The following is a 13,270-nucleotide window of genomic DNA, read 5'->3' on the forward strand; positions in this document are numbered from 1 at the left end:
TTCTGCATAATAAATTAAATTTATTATGCTGATAATGTCTTACTATTCATAAGAAATATATCTACATAATATATTCTATTTTCTTTCTCTCTCTCCACCAAGAATTAATAATAATAATAATAATATATATATATAAAAACCCTGTTTTATTTAGAAAATAAATTCTTTATTGATCAATGTCTTCATCACGTAGTTTAGATCATAAAATTACAATAGTCAGCTCATAGTATCTTCTATCATTTTTGAAACTGGATGGCTAGTTTCCTTTTATCTCACTCGCTGCATGTGTTTGGCAGTTTATCCTTTAACATTTTTAAATGTTGCATTATGGAAAACTTGTTTTTTTCACCTCCTTCTTTCCTTGTATCATTAGTTATTCCTTTTCATCATAAAACTTATCCATGTGTGTGCCAAATGTTAGAGCATATAAATTAAAGGTGCCAAGAAATTATATTCTTGGTTTAATCCTTTATCCAAGTGTAAGCAAACAAAGTTTGTACCTGAAGTATTTTCAGGACAGGGCAACTCGTATATATAGAAGTTAGGACTTCACATCACTTGCCTTAGTATCCCATAATGGAAAGCAGATATCCTTACAGACATGTATAATGCTATGCATTATGGGAAAGTAGACACCCAGACTGGTTTCTGTCTTTATTGAGGTCTCATCAATGAGAGTCACACCCAGAGGTGATACCAAGGTTGAAATATGACTTCTGCACTACTTCAATCTTGGTATCACTTCTGGGTGTGGCTCCCACTGATGAGATCTCAATAAAGGTAGAAACCAGTCTGGGTAGTGACCCTTCCCATAATGCATAGCATTATACATGTCTGTAAGGATATGTGCTTTGCATTATGGGATACTAAGGCAAGTGATGTGAAGTCCCTAGCTTCTATATACGAGTTGACTTGTCCTGAAAATGCTTCAGGTGCAAACTTGTTTGCTTACAATTGAATAAAGGATTAAACCAAGAATATAATTTCTTGGCATCTTCAATTTATAGTAAAACCAAGTGGAAAAACTTCCAACAAATGTTAGAGTATGTTTGCAACACACACCAACCTGTTTTTTTTTTTTTTTGTTTGTTTGTTTCTGCACTCTAAACATATAATTTTATTTTTGTATATTTACAACAAATGGAAACCAAATGTTGAAAATTTTAGGAAATTTTAATAGTTATACTAAGTTCCATTTGACCAGTGTAGAATTATATAATATCATTTTGCCAGTAGAAATGATTTGGTTGAAACAAAGTAGAATCACATGAACATCTTCTTGTATAGTCCCAAATTTTATTAAATTTCATCCAGACAGTATGTAATTATTAATATATCAGTTTGAATCATTTTGTCACTTAAAATGATTTCATTGAAACCAAAATAGAGGCACATGAAAACTTATTTTCTGGTATTTATTCTATTAAAATTTTATTAAATTCCATTCAGTTAGAGTAGCGTTATTGCATTATATAGCTTTGACGTGTTTATCTCTTTGGTGACCCTGAAATATCTGATTGAAACAAAAATTGCAATGGATTGACAAATTTTGCTAGCTTCTATATATGAGTTGCCTTGTCCTGAAAATGCTCCAGGTGCAAACTTGTTTGCTTACACTTGGATAAAGGATTAAACCAAGAATATAATTTCTTGGCATCTTCAATTTATAGTATAACCAATATATAACGAATCTGAATAAAATTCATCAGTAAATCTAATAGGTGCCTACATGTTTTGTGAAATTCATCTTAAAATTTCTTGACAGTTAGTAGGACTTACTTGCTTTGTATTTTTCTATTTTTCATTTTATTGCATCGTGCTTGTAGCATAAATGTTGAAAATCAACGTGGAACTGTAAATGATGTTGATATTATTAGGTTGATAAATAAACAGTTACAGTAGTGCAGTAATTTGATAAACAATGAGTCTTTATTAACAGCAGATACATTAACCACCTGCCAAGTGATTCGTGTATCTGTACTATGTAAAAATAAATAATATTCTGGACTATGTAAAAATAAATAAAAAATACCAAAAATTAAATAAATAATAAAAAATGATTTTTAAAAACTCCTTAGCCTGTTCATGGTACTTTATGATGTACTATAGGTTTACAGCCTTTCATGGGCAAGAGGTACATAAAAAAAATATTAAAATAAAAATTAATGTGGAGTTTGTTTATTCACTTTTAATGTGCATGTCACTTATAAATTAGTAGTAGATTCAGAGTTCTTTGAGATCATCCTGAGATATGAAAAACATCCAATCTAACATATTTTTTTTAGCTAGGGGGTTGGAAGTTTATAGATACAGAAAAAAAAATCTTAAAACCTTGCCCTAGACAACAAATGTGTTCATTTTCAAACCACTTCAGGCCTTCAGTAAGCAAGACAGTAGTTTTACAATGACTGATGAAATTCATATAAAACCACTTTAAAGGCTTTCATAACATCCATGTCACAATGGGGTTTAACTTTTGCTGTGCTGATTGCAAAATAGGTTAGTTCTTACTTGGCTACCTAGGCCAGCACATTGAGATTTTGAGACTATGTAATAGTCAGTGTTTAATATCTCTGCAGCTGTTACTTGAGCATAGAAATATTTATATAAGAGGTACATTGAGCTAAAGTATATTTTAGTAAGCAGGAAAAAAAAAAGATTTATAGATTAAATCTGATCTGTGTGTATTTATTTTTAGTGACTATCGGCCAATTCCTGCATTAGACACCTATGAAGCAAATATTTTGGATGATTCTGAGTACAGCGCTATGTCTGAATCTGATCGAAGAGCAGCTGAGGAGATCATGCGACGCAGAGATAGAGAGGAAGGTCGCCTTACAGGAAGGATGCGCAGAGGACTATTATATGGTAAGTCATAACACATCTTTTTATGGTGTTTCAAGTAATTATACCAAAGAGATTTTGTTTCAAGTAAGTAAATATGTTTCTTCTGCTTTTTTTTTTTTTTTTTTCAAGTAAATAACTGATTACCCAAACAGTTATTTGAGAAAATATCTTCTAGATTACTGCTGTTGAGTTGAACTTTTTTCTGTTAAAACTTTTTCTGTTTAAAGTTTATTTAAAAGTTAATTATGCTCAACAGCTCTAAATAGTTTTCAATAATGCTGATGTTCAAAGTTGCATACATATTAATATCGTGTTGAGATTAGAATTCTTTCAGGTAGTTCACTCATGATACACACAGAAGGCAATCACAATCATTATTTAAAGGCCTTCCAATAAAATCATACAAATTTTTACATTAAAAAATAAATGGTGTAGGAATATTTAATTATCATAGTTAAAATAGATGCAAAGAAGACAATATGAAACTCCTGTAACAACTTATTTGAATTTATTTTGTTAGATGAATCTGATGAAGAAGAGGAGGAACGCCCTGCACGTAAACGACGTTTAGCTGAGAGAGCAGCAGAAGGTGCTGTTTCAGAAGAAGAGGAAGTGAGATTTTTTTCTATATATAGATATTATATAAAAAATTTTGAATGATTTATCATTTTTTTTTAATAAAAGTAGTAGGTCAGAAATCTTTGTTTTTTTCCCCCATTCTTCTGGAATAGAGTAGAAATCACTTGCCACCAAGGCATGTTTTTGTGAACCTTTACAATATGTTTTCCCCTTGAGATATACCTCATGCCATGATAGATGATAGGAAGTTGACATTATTTGTAGTTTGATATATTTGGTGAAGAATTAGGTGCGAGAATTTTTTTATTGATGTCAGTATGACTTCATTCAAAATGATTCTGCAGAGTTGAAGAGTTGAACTTAGTGATAAATTCTTAAGAGTCATAATTATGTCTTTGAGAGATGATTCACTAATTTACAGGAAGAAGATACAAGTTTAAATAAAAGGTAATGCTTTATGTACAAAAGATGCAAGGAAATTGAAGAAAGCAGTATTATGGATAGAACAAGAGATCTGTTTAGAAAAATAAATGATGTTACAGGGAAGTTTATTCCTTGGTTAGCAGTTGTAAAAAGTAATTCAGTAAATGTCTGATGGAAGAATGGAAAGAGTATGTAGAAGATTTGTGCAAGAAAGATAATGTTGAAGGAGAATTTGAAAAGATGGAATTATTGAGAAACCCATGATAATGAAAAGTGAAGTGATATCAGCAGAGGAACAGCTGTCACAAGGAAAAGCTCCTGGAGCTGATGGTGTCAGTGGAATTATTGAGAGCAGCTGGGGATGAAGTAGTGAATATATTAACTGAAATTTGTCAACAGGTTTGGAAGAAAATATACTGGCCTAGAGATTGGAAAACATTTGTATTCATTCCAACCCCCCCCCCCCCAAATCAAATGCCAGAGATTGTGATAATTATAGAACCATCACTTTAATTTCACATGCAAGTAAAGTTATGTTGAAAGTGATCCAAGAAAGATTGGAGCCATATGTGAATAGGGAAATGCAACAAGAACAGGCAGGTTTAGGAGAGGTAGAGGAACTTGAGACCAAACAGCAAATGAGATAGATTATAGAAAGAACAAGAGAATTTCAGGAGGAAATATTCATCTGTTTATGTGGATCACAACAGATTGTGGATTGTAATGAGATCAGTGGGAATACTATTGAACATCTAATTCCCATGATAAGAGAGCTGTGTAACAACCAAGAAGCTTCAGTAAAAACAGTCTTTGGAGAAACAGTGTTTGAGTGGAAAAGGGGGAGGGGTTGTATACTGTCGCCCTACCTTCTTAATATTTATAGTGAATATGTTATGAGAATGGCTGATTTAGCCAAAGATCCAGCAGGATTGGTGTCAGAAAAATAAATAATTTAAGATGCACAGAATGATACAACCTTCACAGCAGAAACTAAGGAAGATCTTGAGCGGTTGATTCTGTTGCTTAAAATGGAAAGTAACAAAGCTGTGTTTAATTTAAACATCAGTAAAACAAAAATGATGGCTTTTGGCAATTTAAATGAATTTATGATAGAGGAAGATAAAATAGAAATTATTGAAAGTTATGATTTACTGAGGTTCAAAATCAGAAATGACGGTAAATGCGAAGATGAAATTAAAAGAAGGATAGTCATGTGGGGGAAAAGGGATATTAAACCTGCCAAAAATTATGAAAGATAGAGGTGTGAGTAAGGTCAAGAAAGTTAGAATTGTCAAAGCAATGGTATTTCCAGTAGTGATGTATGGTTGGGAAATATGGATTATTAAGAAGAAAGACAGAAAGCAAATTGATTCATTTGAATTATGGGTGTGGAGGAGACTACTAAGAATCTCATGGACTGCAAGAATTACAAATAAGAAGGTTTTAGAGAATATAAAGACAGAATGCTCCTTGGTGATCGCTAAACAGAAGTTGATGTACTTTGGGCATATCTTGTGAGCTGATGATTCATTGGAAAACAATTATTTTGAGGGAATGAGAAGAAGAGGAAGACCACTAAAGAGTTGGATGGACAGTCATAAACGGGGACCTTGTTTAACTACGTGACACCCCATGCTGGCTGGGGTGTCGCTTGGTTAAAAAAGGTCCCCATTGTTTTTTCCAGGGAACCAGGGTGAACAGCGAAAAGTCAGCTACTAGAACAAATCCTGAAACACACCCCCAACTCAACATCACCAGAGTTCAAGATTAGTACTGTCAACATAAGAAGCCTGAATGGCAAAGAAATGGAGCTGGCTGAGGAATTGGATAAGTACCAAATCGATATAATAGTGGTAACTGAAACAAAAAAGACAGAAACTGGTGAGATCTTGCTAAGCAATAAATACAAAATGTTATATTCAGGCAATGGTATTTTCCTGAATATAACAGTCAGGGAAAAGAGGGAGTAGCTATGGTATTCAATACAAAATAGGAGACTGATCTTCTTGAATGGACCCCAATATCAAGTAGAGTGATGTGGGCGAATATCAGAATGGGGTACTGGATAATGAGACTTATTTGTGTCTATGGTCCTAGAGAAAGTTCTACTAAGGTAGAAGTGGAGGAATTTTTTGAGGCTTTAGACAAAGCAACTAACACAATGAAAAAGGAAAAGTTGATCCTTGTTGGGGATCTAAATAGCAGGGTAGGAAATGATTGTCAGACATACAAAAATATTTTGGGAAAATTTGGAGTAAAGAGCAAAGCTAATAATAATGGCAAATACCTGTTGGATTTCTGCTTAGGACATGGACTGGTTATTGCTAACTCAATGTTCCAACATAAAAATGTGCACAAATTCACATGGAGAGAAGAGGCAAGGAATAAGAAAAGTCTCATTGACTATGTTATTGTTGATAGTGACGTTTTCTCCCTGGTGCAGGACATTAGAGTGTTCAGAGGATTCCAAATTGGAAGTGATCACCATTTAGTCTTGAGCAGGATAAAGTTGAATTTTATATTGAAAAGAAGAACATGTAAGAAAGTTTTAAAGTGAATAAAAGTTGAGCAGCTCTCAGATGTGAACTGCAGACTAAAATACACAAACATTATTCAAGAAAAAATGAAAAAGTTTGACAAAGGAATCAAATCTTGGTGATTCAGTGGCAAGCCCTGAAGAAAACATTGATTGATTCAGCCAGAGAGGCTTGTAGTGAGGTTGTCTGCAAGGATAAAAAAAATCAGAACTCCATGGTGGACACTGGAAGTTAGAGGCAGTGAAAGAAAATAAGAAAGCATATCAAAAGTTCCTCGCAAATAAGTCAGCTCTTAAAGAATACAGAGAGAAATGTAAGAAAGTTAAAACTGTGTAAAACTAGCTAAATAAAAGTCATGGGAAGACTTTGGCAACAACATAGAAATTAAATATCAGGAAGATGGCAAATTAATCTGGACGCTGTTGAAAAAGCTCAAAAATGAAGGAAAGAGTGCTGTAAAAGGAATTAGAGATGATAAAGGTAACACGAAAACTGGAGAAAAGATATCCTCGATATATGGAATAATTCGAGAAATTGCTAAATGAAACAATCAATGACAGTATATCGGGGGGAAAAAATTAACAGGCATGCAATCAGGAATACATATCCATAATTGAAGTAGAAAAACTCATCAAAAGACTAAAATGTGGAAAGGCAACTGAAGTAGATGATATTCGATCAAAAATGCACAAGTATGGAGGTATAAAAGTGTTGCAGTGGCTACACTGCATAGTTCAGAAGGATTGGACAGAGGGACAAATTCCAGATGATTGGAGTAGAACTCTCATAGTACCCATATACAAAAAAGGGAATAAAGCTGAATGTGACAATTACAGAGGTATTTCCCTATTGAGTGTTTCTGGCAAGATTTATGCAAGTATACTTGAGAAATGGTTAAGAAATATTGCAGAAGGGATGCTTGGCGAAGAACAAGCTGGATTTAGGCCAAATAGAGACTGTCAGGATCAGATTTTCACTTTACGACAAATAGTTGAGAAATCATGGGAATATAACAAAGATCCGTATTTAAGTTTTGTAGACCTGCAAATGGCATATGACAAGGTGCCAAGAGAGAAGCTATTCAAAATGCTAAAGTTATATGGTGTCAATGGGTCATTATATCAAGCAGTACTTAGTCTTTATTTGAATTATAAGTCAGCAGTTAGAACTGAAGGAAGAACAGGAAGATGGTCTAATGTTAAATCTGGTGTCAGACAAGGATGTACATGATCTCCTCTGTTATTCATTATCTATATGGATCACATTATGAAGGAAAGTGTTATTAAACCTGATATCAAAATTGGAGATGTTAATATTTAGCTCTTTGCTTTATGTGGATGATCTTATACTTCTAAATAAATCCACTACAAGTTTGCAAGATTCCCTGAATAAATTGAATAAATGTTGTAATAATTTTTTATGAATATCAGCAATAACAAGATAATGAAAATAGGCAGGAACATTGAAAATAACAGCCTGATTATGAATGGAGAACCTATAGAAGAAGTGAAACATTTCAGCTACTTTGGCACAATTTTTAGTGAAGATTTTAAATTAAATATGGAAATAGCAACAGAATCAACTCAGCTGGTATGGTAGGAAGTCAACTGAATAAATTTATATGGAATAAGAAAGAATTTTCTCAAAACACTAAGTATACAAGAGTGTTTAAGCCAATTTTAATTTATGGATCTGAGACCTTTTTTAGAAATCAAACACTTGACCAAAGACCATAGACCACAGATATGAGAGTCCTGAGAAAGATGAGGGGTATGAACAAGTTTCATCAATGGCAGTATCATAAAAATGAAGATATTAGGAAAGAACTTGAGATTGTTAGCATCCAGGAATGTGTTAGCAGAGCTAATCTCAGGTGGTATGGTCACTTAAACAGAATGGGAGAGAGGAAAGATTAGCAAAACAAGTGTTCTCTGCCAGTTCAGCAGGAAAAATACCCAGAGGAAGACCAAGATATAGGTGAATTGAAGACTGAAATATGATATCTGATAATGTTGGAGTCTTGGCAGATAATAGATTGAACAGATAACAGAGTGTACAAAATATTACTATCATAATATTCTGTACACTCCTTGAGCGTACATGTCAGGAATTTGATGATGACCAACTTGAACTTACAATTACTGAAAAAAAGGACACAAGTCCGATTGGGATGGAGAGCCTTTGTTTACAGAATCACCAATAGTCGAAAATGACTGAATGGCACATAATGACAACAACAATGCTTTATTACTTACTGATTTTGCGAGAAATTTCAATAACTTATAGCAACCATTAAAAAGCAGCAATGCAGAAATGGTTCATGCATTCATACAGTAGAATAGAAAAACATAACTTATGTAAAGAAATGTCAATGAGAGTGCAATGGATGTTGTTTTAAAATATGGTAGAAAATGTATTTCTTACTGTTATGTTCAACAAAAAAAAGTGTTTATTTCTCTCCACCCTTATTGAGACCTCTACTCATAAATGATTGTAAACACCTTAAAAATAATTGTTGAGGTTGCCCATTTTCTGCTTTGTGTAACTAACCAAAAAGTGACAAGTTTCATTTATATAAATTATTTCATTTTCTTTCCTTGTAATATTAGCATAAAAGAGAATTACACATACTTCTTCGGTTGTTTATGCACAGGTAATACACACAAATGCAATAATTCCTTCCTTTGCCAGCACATGTTAGGCTCAAGAGTTTGTTGCAGCCAAGATACCTGGCTTCATATACATTTCATTATTGTCATGTTAAGTGGTTAATCCTATTTATGTGTTTTCTGCCTAGTTTGTCTGTTTTGCAAGATGAAATACTTGAGTTTCTGAAACGAAAAACCTTGTCTCCTACTTATGAGACTAAACTAATGCAGTTGAAAATTGATCTTTCCAATCAAAGGATATTGCTGTTAACAACTGAGATATGGAGACCTCTTATTTCTTAGGAATTGAGAGGAGAGTAAAATGAATTTGCTAAATATATTATTTCCTGTTCAATTCTTGATGATTTCAATGAGTTTTTCATAGAAGATACTGCACTATAATCAGTGTTGGCCAAATTATTAATATTTTCAGTGTCTTGCATAGTTTGCATTACTGTTTCACAATCAAGGTCAAATTTTATAGCTGGCTTGCATCTTTCAAAATTTTCATTGAATTATAACTAATCATGCCTATGTGTGTCTGTCATTACACATGCTTGTAAAAGCTGTTTGATTCACTGTCATGGTGAATTTTAGAAATGGAGCATAGTGGCATCATACTGGAAAGGCTCCTTTTCCATGGAGGAAAAGGAGCTGTTGGGAAGGAGACAGGCCTGTACTTTGTGTGCCCATACAATCTGTGGATTGAATAACTCTCCCATAAATTAGGAGCTGAGTACACTATGATTAGTTTCAGTGGTAGAAATAGGCACAAGAAAGCTCTGATTCTTCAACACTGATCTAAACTATAAGTATGCAATGTCTGCATTGGCATTGTTATTGCTCATGTCAATATAAATATCATCATGGGTACTTCACAAATATTGTGTATGTGTGTAATGATTTACATAATGATTTCAGTTGTCACGATTTTAATAAATTTCCTGTGTTAATTTGTTAATGACAGCTTGCAGCATATGCACTTACCAAAGAATCTAGAACATATCTAGAACATGCAGGTATCCCTCGATTAACGCGGTTAATTAATCCCTCGATGTTACCGCGTATATCAAAATCGCGTTAATCAAATCTAATAATGGTAAAAATTACAATTCGTCTATGATCAATTACTGTATTAATAATTCGTTTTATATGGTACTCTTTTAGGAAAGATAAAAACTGAATGCAAAGTAAATGTTTAATAAATACTTTGTACCTATATTATTTACTGTAATTTTTTTATCGAAAGAAGTTATCAAGAGTCGTTTGAACAGTTTTTAGTTTTTTTTCTTATCAGCATAAATTCTACGATAACAAGCAAAATGACTCTCCAGACCTCGGCAAACAAGCAATGAAACATAAAGAAATAACACTACAAATATAATACATGGTGGTACAAATTAAGTTAATATTGAATTCAATATTATTTCATAGCCGAGTATAGAAACTACAAGAGTTTCGTGCCGAATATATAGAAACTAAAAGTTTTGGTGGATACAAAGCATAAGCAACCTTATGGGCAACTCATAGTAAAGGTGGAGTAAGCTCCAGATCACTTTCCTTACTATTTTCCATAATGTAAAGCACATCTCCTAGAGGACATGTATGATAAATAAGCCTTTGGCTCTCTATTTTGTAATACATGATGGTTTATTTATTTTCAGTTACAATCTAGAAATTATTGGGAAAAAAAAAAAACATACTATAGTGACAACAGAGGTCGTGGCATCTCTCAAATACAATTTACTGTCAAATATCAGAAACCTTTCCATAACATGTGTTAAACCAAACTGACAGCAAAAACAGTGCGGAATATCAACTCGTAACATATGAATGCACAGCTACTTATCACCTCCACGCTATACACTGAATTGTGTAAGAATATTTATGTTAAACATTTTGCATGTATCTGTCAGATCAGCTGTGAGCTCCGCAGGGATAAAGGCGTGTTAATCAAAACCCTTGCTGCGTATATCAAGGGATTGCCGCAATTAATTTCAGCGCGTTAATCAAATCCGCGTTAAGCAAGGGATACCTGTACATCATAGATCACAGTATATCTATGCAAAGTAAGCTTCCTGTTCACACTCATCCATTGATAAGAAGTGGTACTGAACATAACATGTAAGTCAGGGTTATGGCTGTTGGACATACTTCAGACTTGTGGTCCTGAGCCAAGTAATCCAATCTATTGAAAGTTCTGTTTCATTAGAGGAGGAACCAGAAAATAATAGTTACTTCCCAATTCATTAGATAACAAATATAAAATATAATTCAGACTTACTTCCAAAAAACTGACTAAAAAGCCTTACTTTTTAGTCAGCAGAAGTACCATTCCATTATTTCTAAGGAAGATACAGAATATCTCTTGAATGTCCATGAAACTTTTAGCTGGAGAGTGCTACTTCTTATCCAGAAATGAAGACATTCAGAGATAATTATACTCATTTATGCATTTAGGGACACAAAACACATGTTTGAAAAGATTATTTTACAGATTAATAATAAAATAATAACTTGATGTTTCGATCCCTGTATTGAGGTCATCATCAGAAGGATAGATGTGTATAAGAACAAAGCTGCATGCTGTTGAACTCTATACAGGTAAATTACATCTATGTTGTTAATTAATCTTTTTTCTTAGCCTGCCCTCTAGTGATTAAAAAAAAAATAAATAATAATAATTACCAATAAAAACTACAATAAACTCTGTTAAAGTCCTCACGTACTAGAATTCTTCTTAAATTATACAGTTAGTATTTTTATATTACGATTATCTTCTGGATTTGTACAGTACAAGTTGCTATTGAATGTTCAGGGAAAAAAAAAAAAAAAAACTTTTCACCAAGACTTCTTGTATTGAGATTTTTCCTTGTGGTTGCTATGAAAGTTGCAGATGGGTCCTCCACATTCTTGGAATGGTTAGACCATCATTTTTATTCAGATTCGGATCATGTTTGAGCATTTCACATGCTTCCTTGAATTTCCGCTCGAACCAGGTTTTGGTGCGGTGTAGGGACTTGTTGCCTTTCCAATCAATTCTGTGGTATGTTTGGAGTGCGTGGTCAGAAAGGCCGGTTTTTCCAAAATGGAGGTATTTTATGTGTCGTTTGTGTTCATCCTTCCTGATTGGGATGGTTTGCCCTGTTTCCTCTATGTATGGTATGTTACATGTGTATTGTATTTTGTAAACCCCTGGGTGGGATAGGTGTGGCAGAGGATCCTTGGAAGAACTGAGTAGGTGTCTTAATTTTGTTGGGGGTTTAAAGGTGGTTTTGATGTTGTATTTGTGTAGTGTTCTATCTGTTTTTTCGGAAATGCTTCTAACATATGGTATAGCAATAGCATTCTTGAAATCTTTTGTGTTATTAGTGGTATCTTTGTGGAGGATCTTGTGAATGGTTTTTATACTGTATCCATTTTTTATAAAGGTATGTTATGGTTAAGAGCTTGTTCATTTGAACGAATAATTTGAGCTCTGTGTTTAAGGGTGCTTATGACCCCTAGTTTTTGTGTTGGGTGGTGATAAGAATTTTTGTGTATGTACTGGTGTGTGTGTGTGTGTGTGTGTAGGTTTACGGTAAACTGAGAAGGAGAGACAGCCTGAAAAAGACGTGTGATGAGTGTGTCTAGGAACGGAAGAGAATTGTTTTTTTTTATTTCAATGGTGAATTGGATGCGTTTGTGTTGTTTGTTCAGGTGGCTAAGGAATGTATTTAGTGCTTCGCGGTCTTGGGGCCAAATGGTGAAAATATCATCGATGTATCTGAGCCAAATTTTGTGCTTTAGGCACGCCGACTCTAGAGCTCGTTGCACAAAGTCTTCCATATAAACGTTCGCTATTGGGGGGGGGGGTTAGCTCATGGCTGTACCCTCTTTTTGAAGGTAAAAATTGTTTTGCCACACAAAATATCCATAGCGGAGTATGGGCAAAGAGGGCCATGATGTCATGTGGAAATATGTTCTGTAAGAGCAAGATAGTATCATTGATTGGGACATTGGTGAAAAGGGAAGTTATGTCAAAGCTGACTAATAGATCTTGGTCGTTAAGTGTAATGTTTTTAATTTTGTTTATGAAATGTGTATTTTTTATGTAGGAAGAGGAATGACCAACCAATTCCTTGAGTGTGGCCGCTAATTTTTTGGCTAAGTGGTAATTCAGGCTGTTGATTCCTTCCACAATTGGACGTAATGGTGTGTCTGTTTTGTGTACTTTTGGCAGGCCATAAATTCTGG

The 13,270-nt window shown here is 33.8% G+C and overlaps 1 protein-coding gene across 1 annotated transcript in view; it reads left to right on the forward strand.

Moving 5' to 3' along the window:
- Positions 1-13,270, forward strand: part of Mcm2 (DNA replication licensing factor Mcm2) — a 145,388-nt gene that overhangs the window by 26,167 nt on the left and 105,951 nt on the right. Inside the window, exons 3-4 of the mRNA XM_090391546.1 lie at positions 2,699-2,868; positions 3,368-3,459. Of these exons, the coding sequence (XP_090247672.1) occupies positions 2,699-2,868; positions 3,368-3,459 (262 nt within the window). The remainder of the gene's footprint in view (positions 1-2,698; positions 2,869-3,367; positions 3,460-13,270) is intronic.

The sequence above is a fragment of the Typopeltis vanoorti genome, chromosome 1, assembly GCF_054136105.1.
Source record: "Typopeltis vanoorti isolate ZY-2024b chromosome 1, IOZ_Tvanoo_1.0, whole genome shotgun sequence".
Taxonomy (NCBI): domain Eukaryota; kingdom Metazoa; phylum Arthropoda; class Arachnida; order Uropygi; family Thelyphonidae; genus Typopeltis; species Typopeltis vanoorti.